General features: G+C 38.9%; 1 protein-coding gene across 1 annotated transcript in view; it reads left to right on the forward strand.

Moving 5' to 3' along the window:
• LOC104166156 (1-phosphatidylinositol 4,5-bisphosphate phosphodiesterase beta-1-like) overlaps positions 1 to 12534 on the forward strand; it is a gene marked incomplete at its 5' end in the record, with an annotated part of 70618 nt that overhangs the window by 3105 nt on the left and 54979 nt on the right. Inside the window, 4 exons of the mRNA XM_009705999.1 lie at positions 3623 to 3803; positions 6137 to 6213; positions 8647 to 8704; positions 9830 to 9916. Coding sequence (XP_009704301.1) covers positions 3623 to 3803; positions 6137 to 6213; positions 8647 to 8704; positions 9830 to 9916 — 403 coding nt within the window. The remainder of the gene's footprint in view (positions 1 to 3622; positions 3804 to 6136; positions 6214 to 8646; positions 8705 to 9829; positions 9917 to 12534) is intronic.

The following is a 12534-nucleotide window of genomic DNA, read 5'->3' on the forward strand; positions in this document are numbered from 1 at the left end:
CCCTGTAAATGAGGGCATGCAATATTTATCTTGGGACTTTCCCTAGACCACTGGTATGGGTAGGTGACTCAGCTGTACTGGCAAAAGCAGCCAGGGGTTAGGTAGTGAGCTGGATCACAAACTCTGAGAGGGGTCATCCCCTTACATACTGGGACAGTTCAGGAACCAGACTGCAGCATGAAAGCCCTCAAACCTATCTGGGCAAAGTGTGTTACTTCCCTGCTCAGGTCAACTGCGGTATGTTTTATTAGAGCACTCCATCTTCTCTCCTGCTGACCTCCTTTAGCAGAAGGAGTATCAGTTCCATGGAAATTTCTGCCCCACACTTAATCATATAACTTTATAGTGTAGCTCCTTTTTCAAGCAAGGAGAAGTTTTTCCAGCCAGCACCCATGGTCATCCTGCCCATATTAAGCAATTGGCTTACTCTGGGCCACCACGTTGTGCTGTCTGGTGATGAAAGAGACCCGAGTGTCAAAACAGGACCAAAACTTAGTCCTCTTTTATGCTATTTATGGGTAAAATGGATGTTCTGAATTTGGGGATGAAGAGCATTGTCTCCAAGTTAGAGCCCTGGCAAAAACTCCTGCTGGAGTAGAGGGCATCAGGTGTATGATTAGGTGAAAGAAACACATGAAAGTTATTAACATCTGACTACTGTTTAAATTATGATTGATCTAGACCACTTGGGGATCTCTGCTTGGCCTTACCTCTGCATGCACACCCCTTCTGTGCTATCCCTCTTTCTAAGTCTTGCATTGCCCTGCCTCTTTGTGTGGGCTGATACAATTTTTATATTCTTTGTTTAGGTAATAATAAAAAAGGGGAGTTGTAGTTTTCATTATCAGTTTGAAATGCAAAGGCTGTTATGACTTTCTAATTTTTCCACAATTATTGTCGTCTTGTATTTTTCATTATCAGTTTGAAATGCAAAGGCTGTTATGACTTACTAAGTTTTCCACAATTATTGTCTTGTTCCTATGGTAAGGAACTATGTTCATAAAGGTCAATTCTTAACTGTGGGCGACACATATACACGCATAGGTGCAATCAGTGTCTGATACTGTTGCAGCTGAATTTTTATTTCTCCCATTAGTGCAGCATTCTTGTTTTAAGATAATTTAATTTTCAAAGTAATTCGATAAGCACAGAAGTCCTTCAGCTTTTACATATAGTTGATATAGCTGCAGTTCTTAAATATGAAGACATTGAATGAACATTTAAAAAATTACTTGATACTTTTTGGTAGGAGACCGTCAAAGAAAAAAGCTGCAAGCGTGCTGCGGCTGCCAGCCTTGTTGATAGTACCTCTAAGTGTAAGTGACTGGGATTCAGGCCATAACTTGTCCCTAGGAAGGAGCTTATTCATTTATGCTTGCCTGATGACAGAATGTCATTGAGCTTAATAGGAGCTTAACACTCATAATATATCTATGTTCAGCTGGCCTTAACTGTTGTCAGTTTTCAGGCTTCTGGGTTCTACACTAGAGTTTAACAAACTCCCTTAATGACTGGTTGTCAACTGCACGCACAGTGATATTTTATCTGCTGTGTTTTCCATCATTGATGTGTGTGACAGATAGTGACAGGCAAAACAACGTCATGTTTCTTTCTTTTCTCTAGCATATTCTATTCAAATTTAAGCAGAAAATAAACTGAATAAATAAAATGACTCATCTTTGAGTAAAAAGGATTTTTTTTTATTTATTTTGTTATGATCTGACCATAAATCATTCATGATATCAGGCAATAAAACCCTGCAGTCTATTACGTGGAGCTGTCACAGTGATTTCAGAGGTGTGAAGTTTTATGTGCAGATACAGAGAAATCTGAAGGTTAAAAAATCTGAGGTTGAATTTTAAAAAGGCAGGAATATATTTTTAGGGATTTTCAAACTTACAAGTAGGTATTATCTCAAGCAGCAGACTTCTAATAGAATACAGCATCCCAAGGAAAAAGGTGATTTTTATCATTTTAAATTATTATGGAAACTATTTGCCTGTAACTGCAAAGTATAAATCGCTGCTTCATCAGGAATCCCTGTATCTGATTGCTGTAAAAATGTGTTGTCTCTGGTCAGAAGCAATCCATGTTTCATGCCCTTGTCTAAAATTGGGCCAAGATTCAGTAAAGGTATTGTTGATAAGAAGTTGAAAGTATTTATTTATACATACACACAAGTGTTTTGCTGGTTGTGTTCTGAAGTTTCTTTAACGATCATGTCCTTTAAAAGACTGTCTTAGTATTTTAGCCAGCATTTAGAAATAGACTTTATTTCTTCTTCCCAAAAATACAAGAGAAATATCAACTTTAAAATGTATAGTGTAATGGCATAATATGCTGACTTCAATATTCATTAATACTGTCTTCTGGCTCTGTGTTTAAATTATCCTCATCTATCACACTGACACCACTTAACCTCTTGGCAGAATATTTAAATACAATAAAAAGAGGCTACCTTGGGGTTCATATCCTCACACCGATGAAAGCAGCTTTACATTATTTCAGTTGAAGTAACTCTAATTGACACCATCTGCAGACTTGAACCTGGGAGGGAGGAGAGCAGCAGCTAGTGTAGCAAGTTCTCTGCAGGTTTCTGAGTAGCAAACTCATTTTTCTCAGTGTCGACCCTCTCTGTTCAAGGTTTTGCCGTTTTGTCCATCTCATAATCTCATGCACTATTCTGAGGTTTCCCAGGCAACTGATTTAACACCTGAGTACAGCAGAGCAGGGACACAGTGTAATCCTTTTTTATTCTTTTTTTTATATGTATTTTTCTTGGATTTAGTTTAGTGCTGGCCTGAGAGTGACACTGCTTTTGCTGCTTATTTTTCCCTTGAGCAGTTTAGTGTCATCATGTCTCCTTTCACAATTACATCTATCCTTCCTTGTCTCTTAAGAAAGAGAAGAAAAAAAAAAACACCTCGGACTGTTCCTTAGTGTTGCTTTTTAGCTTCCTCATATTTTTCCTTTGCTCATACATAGTGCCTCTCTGAGGTTTACTCCCCACTGGGGTGTTAACTTTCCTCCTAAAGTCAGCAGTCCACAGAGCACTTTTCTCTGCATGTGCTATGCCTGGCATTTCCTGAAGAGGGGAGAAAATACCAAATAAAGGGATGTTCCTACCATTTTAAGCATTTTATAAATGCAGATGTAAAGTTATACTCTTAAATTTATTGCTAAGTGCATGCAAGGATGACTCAGTTTTCAAAATACGTAGCATTCACCATTTCTGCTGAGGACTGTGCAGCTTTGAAGTTCAAATTACACATCTGGAAGTGGATAAACAAGTTTCACGGCATCTGTTTATGGGAAATCTTGGCAGTTGCGTTTACAGCTCGTTTATACTAAGGCTGTTTCACACTGCCGTGATGGGTTAGTAAAATGAAGTTTGAAAGCAATAGTCATCCCATTAATAAACTGTTAACACTGTTTTTTTTCCTAAAAGATGAAATTATTTGACTTGCTAGAGCAAAAATCATCTTCTGGCCCTATATGTGGTGCTAGAAACTTCCTAATGGGCTACATATAACCAGCTGCCTTAAAACCAAGGTTTAAATATGGAGCAGAGTGTACATGCCTGGTGACTTAGACCGTGGTGTGTGTGCGTATGTCTTGGCAGATCTGAAACAGGCAGCCCAGACCACAGCTCTTCAACTATTGAACAGGAATTAGCTGCACTCGACTCTGAAATGACCCAGAAGTTAGTCGAGCTGAAGGAGAAGCAACAACAGCAGCTGCTAAATCTCCGACAGGAGCAGTATTACAGTGAAAAGTACCAGAAACGAGAGCATATTAAGCTGGTACGTTTGTTATGGCGTCTGCTTTTCTTTAGCGGTCTCAGGGTGAGTAATGAAAGTAGCATGACATTATAATTAAGTGGGGCTTCCTCTTACTTGGAGTCCATTTCAGAGCTTGATTTCCCTGCGGTTTGCCGCAACTTCAAGGGGTTGTTGTGTCACTTTGTCACTAACACTTCTAACAACTTGGAAGGCTTTGGATGGAAGGCAGAAAGGCAACGGCATTATTACTACTGCTAACGCAGAGTCCTTACCTCTAGTTACATAAGTCTCCGTTTACTGCAGTTTTTGGATTATGTTCCCATTTTGTTCTGCCGCTTTTTTAAACATACAACACTCAAAGAGGCAGGATTAGCTGGAAAATATATTGAAACATCATGAAAATAAATAAATGAAAATAGATTCAAACATTCCCCAAGGCACAGAGTTGTGCCAAACAGTGTTCCTGTTGCAGATGAATGCTTTGAGGGGACGCTTGTTCTGCTGCTTTTTTAAACATACAACACTCAGAGGCAGGATTAGCTGGAAAATATATTGAAACATCATGAAAATAAATAAATGAAAATAGATTCAAACATTCCCCAAGGCACAGAGTTGTGCCAAACAGTGTTCCTGTTGCAGATGAATGCTTTGAGGGGACGCAGGACACAATCTGTATATGGTGAAGAAATATTTTGCATCCATCAGTCCAAGCTAGCTTGTGTTTTTACAGCTGGACTTTGGCTGACAACTACAGCAGCATCATAGGCCCTCTGAGCTGAAATAGAGGAGCTTGGGCAGATGGCAGCTGATGCTGATGGATATTCTCAGGCAGAAAAGAATATTTTTAAAGGGTATTATGGGAGTGCAAACTGTTTCTGAACTCCAGACCATCCTCTCTCACATTTTTTTCTATTAGATGATGTTTTGCCTCATTACTCTTGGGCGAAGTGATTTGTCTACTGTGCCCTGCCATCTAAAAAAGAGCAGGTCAGAGGAGTGATATGTGTGGCTATCGCTCAGCAAGGCCTTTTTCACAAATTCATTCCCATGGATCATAGAACGGAGCTGCGGTTCCCAGGTGGTGCCCTCTTGATCCGCAGTTATATCTGAATCATAGCTGCTCCAGCGTGGGTGCATGGACGCAGTTACCTGTGCCAGAGGGAGAGAGTCCACGTTCAAGTAACAGTTACTGACTGCATCTCAGAGATTTTGATTTTTATAAAAACGAACCATTTTGGACCCACATAGTTGGGCTTATATTGTAAGCTAACTCATTTCTCATTTCAGAATGGGAAATGGCATTTCTCAAAGCAAAGTTACATTTTCTGCATTGTGCAGTTAGGTAGTGTCAGCATAAATTCGTTTTTTAGCACAGAACCTTCAGACAGTTTTCCCTCTGAGCTGTGCAGGGGTTAATATTCCAATTAAAATTTGCCTTGCAGCTGAGAGATTCTTTCTGATATCTGTCTTTTAGAGGAGAGCCTGTTGTCGGTACCTTTCTTCTTTTATCTAAGGAATGAAAAGCTGGATCAGACTAGCTAGGCATTATTATACATTCTTTGGTTCATCAGCCTGAGAGGATTATTTTACAGAATCAGACTTAAAGTAGAGGGGGTGATCAAACCAAATTGGTCCCATTTCCCACTTTAATTCACCATTCATTGAACTAGCACACACGCCCTGTCCATGTGTCCTCTCCTGTCAGCATCGCCACCACAAGCATGCTTTTTGTTAGCAGTTTCAGCACGAACAAGATTGGACCCAGCGCTGCACAGCAGATTTCAAACCGATTCAGATTTTTTGAATCCATGATTCTGCGATCAAAATGTAGGCTATGCTTATCTATGCTTAGTTTTCTTAGCTATTGTGCATGAATATTCACCTGGCCACCCTGAAATCCAAGCTGTTCCTATAATGATGCTCAATGCAAGAGTGTTTTCAGCACTTGCAGAAAACCTTGACTATTCAGTGACACAGGAATCCAGTTTGTAATGTGTATTATGTAAATTCAGTTTATGACCATTTATAAATTATCATAGGCATTTTAATTCCTAGCAAAGGTAAAATCTGTGAAATATATTTTGGTTTTACATTTAATATTCTGGAACTATATCACCTTGATGTCCAGAGAAGTAGTAGTTTCTGTGTAAGTTGGACATACACAAGTCTGGCTGAACTCTGCAAGTTACGAATGCATTTACATTGATAAGAATGTTTACTGGCTTTTTATCATTGATAATTAATCAGGGAAGGGTGTAACACTTTCATGACTGCTACAGACTTTTGAGGAAACTTAGATGTACGTGTGATGTTTAGCTGAAAATATGTATTTTTGTTTCTCGGGATTTTTTTAGCTTATTCAGAAGTTGACAGATGTAGCAGAGGAGTGTCAGAACAGCCAGCTAAAGAAACTGAAAGAAACATGTGAAAAGTAAGGTGCTATTCCCCTTATATTTGATTACTACTCCGTGTGGTTTTTGTTTAGATTTTGAACTTGCCTTTCTTTTTTATGCTTTAGAGAAAAGAAAGAATTGAAGAAAAAAATGGACAAGAAGAGGCAGGAGAAGATCACCGAAGCAAAGTCCAAGGATAAAAATCAAATGGAAGAGTAAGTATATCCCTAGATTCATAGCTTTCTATGCTATGAGGAGACAAGATTTTTCACAACTGGAACGTCAAAGAAAGGTCTCAACCCTAAATACAAGGCAGCTTTTAGTCAGACTGTGAGACCTCACCGGAGCGGTGGAGTCCTCCTTACTTTCGCTGATACTTATTTAATTTCCTGGGATTAATTGAATCTCCTGTTCTGCAAGCGTTGAGAGTCTGGGTCAGCTACAAAGGTCCTGATGTGTGGTATGGGGACGTGCCTATGAGTAGCATGATGGAGAGATTTGCCAAGATGCTGTTAATCCAGACGCTATTCCTCTGAGTATAAATAGAGTTGTTGGCTTCGGTTCCTGCAGGGTTTGATTTCACCTTAACTTAAGTTTTTATTTGTGAGTTATCTTTTCGTCTTAACTCTTATAAAGCTGCTCTCCAGAAGAAATAACGGCAACACACTGGAAGATTTGCTCTACTTTTGTGATAAATTCCCCTCAGATGCTGTGCTACTGATTCTCCTCCAGTGACAGTGTTAACGCAGTGTGCAGTCACTTCAGGTGGAAGAGAGAGGAAAGCTGAGCTCTGAGGGTGCAGTTTCTGTGAACAGGGACAGGAATATTCATTTCATTTATGCACCACCAGACAATACAAACTGTAGTTGTGCAAGTTGATTATATTCTTCCCAAGGGCACAGTATCTAGGTTTGTTTGTCCTCCTTCGTTTGTTTTGGCAAGCAGCTCAAAAAGAAAATGGAGCATTTTAATCTTGCACTGTTTGCTGGGATATTCTTGTTACCAGTCTTTAGTAAGTAAACATTTAAGGACAGTTAAAAATACAGGAGGAGGAAAAAAAAAAAAAAAAAGAAAAATCTAGAATATCTGAGTTTTACCAAGTAACAAAGGCACAACTATGTTTGGTTTGCTACAGGTTTTGGAGCCTCTCAACATAGAATCTGTGTATTTGGTAACACTGAAAGAAGGTCACACGCACACAATGATCGGCATCAGACAATTTAAGAATCAATATTACAGAATTTTAATAAAAGATAACAAAATGAGAATAATTATGAAAAAAAAGGGAGAAATACTTAATATGGTTAGAGCTGGTCAGAGGGCATGGAAATCATATTAGAAAAAAGTAGTTACTCATGATAATGTTATAGCAGTAAAAATCACTTGCAATAGGAAATGATTTGCTGAGAGGTTAATGAGACACTAGTGAGAAAGGTTCAGAAACAGGCGAGTAGAATTTTTTTTTTGTTTTCCTTTTATTTTTTTCTCCTTTTTTCCCAAGGGCTTTCCTTTGCCAGGCTTTTCAAAGAACCCTTGAGAAAGGTGAGATGGGAACTAAGTGGGAAACTCAGCTTTCCTCTGTCAAGTGACAGCGTTTGTCCTCACTCTCGCAGTAGGACAGAGTCGTGAGACCTTCTGGTGAATCCCATTTGAGTCATCGGGGCTAGGCTGTCGTTTATTTAAAGCTTTTACACAAATTTGGGAAAGATTACACTGAGAGAATGCATTGTATTAATTGTTCTTAATTTTTCTAATTCCTGCATGCACCGGAGGCCTGTGTAAATACCTAAAACCATCAGATTTTGGTGCCACCTGAACAGCAATTGGCTGTTCTTGACTCAGAAAATTAGGTTTTAAAGTACTGTCCTCGGTCTGGTTAATTCAAGTATCCACAAATTATTTCATGTGCATTTATGCCTTTGGGGGATCTCATCTTCAGCCTTTGACCAATGGTTCACTATATCACAGAGTCACTTCAAGTGTTTCCTCCCAAGTTCATCTTTATGTGGTTTATATAGCAAAGCTGGGGACCGAAGTCAGGTCTGCCCTGCTCTTGGTGGGAATTTTGCCATTGTCTCTGAGTGTGTGCTCACTGAGACTGTTTATCTACTATATAGTATGCCACGATGTGGCAGTGTGCATCTGCTGATGATGGTGCGCTCTCCTAGGCTGACATTTGAGCCTTAAGGAACACCACCATCACTTTGAAGATGTGGCAGCACCCTATGAGAAAAGCCTGTTGTGAAAGAGCAGGGGGTTTGTGGTGGTATGTCATGGGGAAGTCTGAGCCCTTCGTACAATAAAGATGCAGCCTGTTACAAAAGGCACATTCAAGAAGCGGATAAAAGTTAAGTAGGCAGATCCCTACATTCAAAGCATAGCCTTACTTATTTTGTAAAGAGTTGCGGGGCATTAAAACGTATTGGTGCGATCTTACTGACTACAGTAACTCGTTGATTGCTTCTCTCCAGAGAGAAGACCGAAATGATTCGATCATATATCCAGGAGGTGGTGCAGTACATAAAACGGGTATGTCGGACCATATGTCCGTTTTTCAGTTCTGGGCGTAAAATGTTGACTTCATATTTTCGGTCATATTAAACTGCAAATTCTAAGCTTCTGTGTAAAGATTCTGCAAGTGCCAATTTTTAACAGCTGCAGTGTAGACTTCTCTTGACATTCCAGTTAAAGGAAAACTGGAATTTTGGACAGACTTTCATTAATTGTTAGTCAGTGTTTGGGGGATGGTGCTGAGGGGGCAGATTTTAATACAGTTATGATTTCATCTTTGAATATCCTGTGTTTATTCATGGAAAATGTACCAATTTTTTTTAATTGGCTTATACTGTCTCATGAACGCAGAGATTGTATCAAGAACTCTGAAAGTCAATAAACATTTAATTGCAGAGTGTATTTTAACCTTAATTACACTTGTACAATTACTGAAATGCAAATGACATTCTATAAGCTGTGTAAATACAAGTCAAAGAATTTCATTACAGCTGTTAGCTTTTCTGAAGCTATAGGTGGTTTACATTGGGCTTGAAAGTATGCAGCGAGGTGTTTTGCTGTGTGAAATCGCTATGAAACATATACCACTATTGAATTTTCTCTAAATTTCAGTGCAGAGATAGTTCAGTCCAAAAGTTGGCCCATTTTTGCTCACAGAGGCCTTGATTCAGAAAGCAACCTAAAGAAGGAACAAATTAAGTATGCTTAATTCCTGTTGGAGTCAGACACATGTCTGAGTACTTTATTAAATGAGGCCCAAAATTTATCAGCATGTTCGTTTAGGACTCTAGGATATGAATCGTCTTCTTCTGGGAACAGAGGCCATCTCACACAGCTTGTACAATAAAAACTAAAGCAAAATAATACGAATTTTTTAAACGCATTATGCTTTTAATAGCATTAGAAGTCTACAATAAGTCCTTTACACATTTACGGTTCTAAATCTGAGATATATTGTCCACTCGCAACTGTTAGAGTGGTTGTGCTCAGGTATGGTTGTGACAATGGTCTGTCAAGTCTATATTAGAATTATAGTTTTGGTGATAACATCCTAATTTTAATGGGTGAAATATTTGTTGGAGAAGAGGTGGGAAAGTGAGGATGTGCAATCTCCGAAAAAGATTCTCTGCTATTTTCTTACAGCTAGAAGATGCTCAGACTAAAAGACAGGAGAAACTTGTAGAAAAACACAAGGAGATTCGTCAGCAAATACTGGATGAAAAGCCTAAGGTAAAGAGTTTTTGAGCATATGTTATACTGCTAAAAAGTGTCCTTCAGGAAAGAAAGTGTTCTTACAGCAGGTAGGCTGATGTTTAAACATGAGAAAGTCTGTTCATAGCATCATAGTCATTGTCTCTAATATTCAGGATGGAAAGAAGTCAAGTAGCAGCCTAGTGTGGAGCACCACTTCGAGTCTAGGTGTCCTATAATGGGGTTTATTTTCTGGTCCTCATGTTGTTAAGCAGCTTTCAGTGTAAATGGTGCTTCTGGCCAGCAGAGCGTGCCCTTCACTCCGTTGTGCTTTAGCAGTACAAAAACAAAACACAGTTTACGTTGGAAAGAAAAAAGAGATATCTTTTTAGCATGCTTGCCGCAGAGATTTGTGATAATTGAGGAGGATGTCTTTTTGTGGAAAACAATGAGCGTTTTCATAATAATAGTGCTTAATATTCTACGTTGCTTGCTGGATTTCCTCCACTTGGTTTTGTGCACTACATCTACATGTAATATTCTGAAATGTGGGTTTTGATCCTAAAGATTGCAGACTGACTCTTGCTCCTAGTGAAGCTGGTGGTACTTTTGCCATTGGCTTCAGTGGAGAAGGTTGAGAGTCCTCCACTTGTACGTGGTTTTCCTGTAGGAAGACGTAGGTAACCATATAATCAGACTTCTGTACAAAGGGAAACTTGTTTTCAGCAGAGTTCATATCCAAGTATGATTCTTCACAGCCCATTGTGTCATGTCTGCTTTCATTTTTTCTGCACTTGCTCAAATGTTTGTTCTAGGCTTCACTTTTCATTTCTTGTTTGTGTCCACAGTCCTAATGTTTCTGTGCTTGTATTACAGCTTGAATTCTAGCATTGGGTGTGAGCTAATCAGTGTTGTCATGTCATTTCTGTGAAATATCCAGAGAATAAACTAGACTAAGGTCTGAATGGCTAGAAATTTACAATAGTTTGGAAAAATGAAAGTGTTTGCATTTCTGATTTTCTACTCATCTTTTTAAAATCGTGTTTATAAATAAGCTGGAACTTTTCGATGTCGTGAGTATAAAGACTATGCATAATATTATGTTTTATATTCGGTGCTGTAGGATCATGAGCTTCTCGGACATGTGAACTAGAAAGGCTGGAATTTAAATGCTGGAGTTTTAAATTTCGAAGAGTAATCTGCTACGTCTAACACTGACTTTTCACAAATACTTGGGCACTTGATTACTCCTCTGAGTCTGTGTCCTTTCTTCTTTTTTTCTTGATTTTTTTAAATTTATTGCTTTACTGAGAAATAGCATAAAGCACTGAAAATGTGTCACTGAGGACTTGGGTTGCATTTTGAAAGATTGTGCTGGACCGGTAGCATTAGGCTTTTCCATCAGCTGTCCACATGCCAAGGGTTAGGTCATGGCAGAGAGCAGCTCCAGATCCCTTGTCTTCCCCTGCGTCTGGCCGTCAGTTAAAGCGCTGCGGTAATCAGGGCTCCTCAGTCAGTGCTCTCAATTTCTCCTGAGAAAACCCTCTGCAATAATGTGCCTCACAGGGCCTGACTCCTGGTTGGTGTTGTTTTTTTTTTTCCTCTCCCCACATACTGAAATGGGCAGACTTTGCTGAATTTGTGATGGTATGTGCCTCTTGCTGGCATGAGAGCATTTAGGCAAAACATAATTACTCATTTTATTAAGTCTCTTTTTAGGTTTTGCTTCATGTTCATATTTCATGTCCATATTTGCTCCCTTAGTGACAAGGCATATGATATAAAATAGATCAAATGATTTCCCAGCTGAGAAGAACCAACGTGTTTTATGCAAACAGGAGCCATTCTAGGGGCAGGTTTTTTAACAGGCTAGTCTCTCGTGCTTCAGAATTCAAACGCCCACTAAAATTCATGCTAGCTGTGGTAAAAGGGTTTTCTGACAGTATCAACTCAACCTCTAAACAAAGAGTTAATAAGGAAAGAATTTTTAGTATTTTTACCAATAATTCCATTGGAGACAGATTTGCCATCATCAATCACTGTCATTTGGCTATTTATTACTGACTCAGTTTGTTGTGTTATGACTTTGTGCACAGAGCTCTGTCATAGCCAGGAAGAATATCGTTTCAAAAAGTGTTGCCAACAGACTGCCACACCAGTGAGTTTTTGTGGTTTTGTTTTTTTTTAAAGTATGAGTTCGCAGTGTGTGTAGGTCACCTGAAGAAAATTTGCGTTAGAGTGCTCACATTTTTTAGACAACAGCTTTTAGAAACTGCACAAACTGGATGCAAATTATTTCCCTGTACTGGAGGCAGAGGGCTTGTTTTTTGTTTAAAATATCATGTGTTTAGATGAAAGTACTTAACTCAGGACTGATTTACCTCCTTAAACTCTGCCTGTCTTTCATATATATAATTTCTTTTTAATGTTTGGATGTGAGACTTTTGCAGCTTTCATTTGCAGGGCCATTATATAACAAAAAGCTTTTTTTCTTGTATAAGGGTTGGAAACTTTACTGCCTGAACTGATACTTTGAGGCAAAAGGTTGGAAATAGTTTTTCAGACTCTTATGGTCCTCCTGAAGTCAGTGTAGGCATTGGCTTTAACGAGCCCACAAATCTCATACTGTATATGTGTAAGTAATGAGGATATCTTTA

Source organism: Cariama cristata, unplaced genomic scaffold (genome assembly GCF_000690535.1).
Source record: "Cariama cristata isolate BGI_N322 unplaced genomic scaffold, ASM69053v1 scaffold5268, whole genome shotgun sequence".
Classification (NCBI taxonomy): Eukaryota; Metazoa; Chordata; class Aves; order Cariamiformes; family Cariamidae; genus Cariama; species Cariama cristata.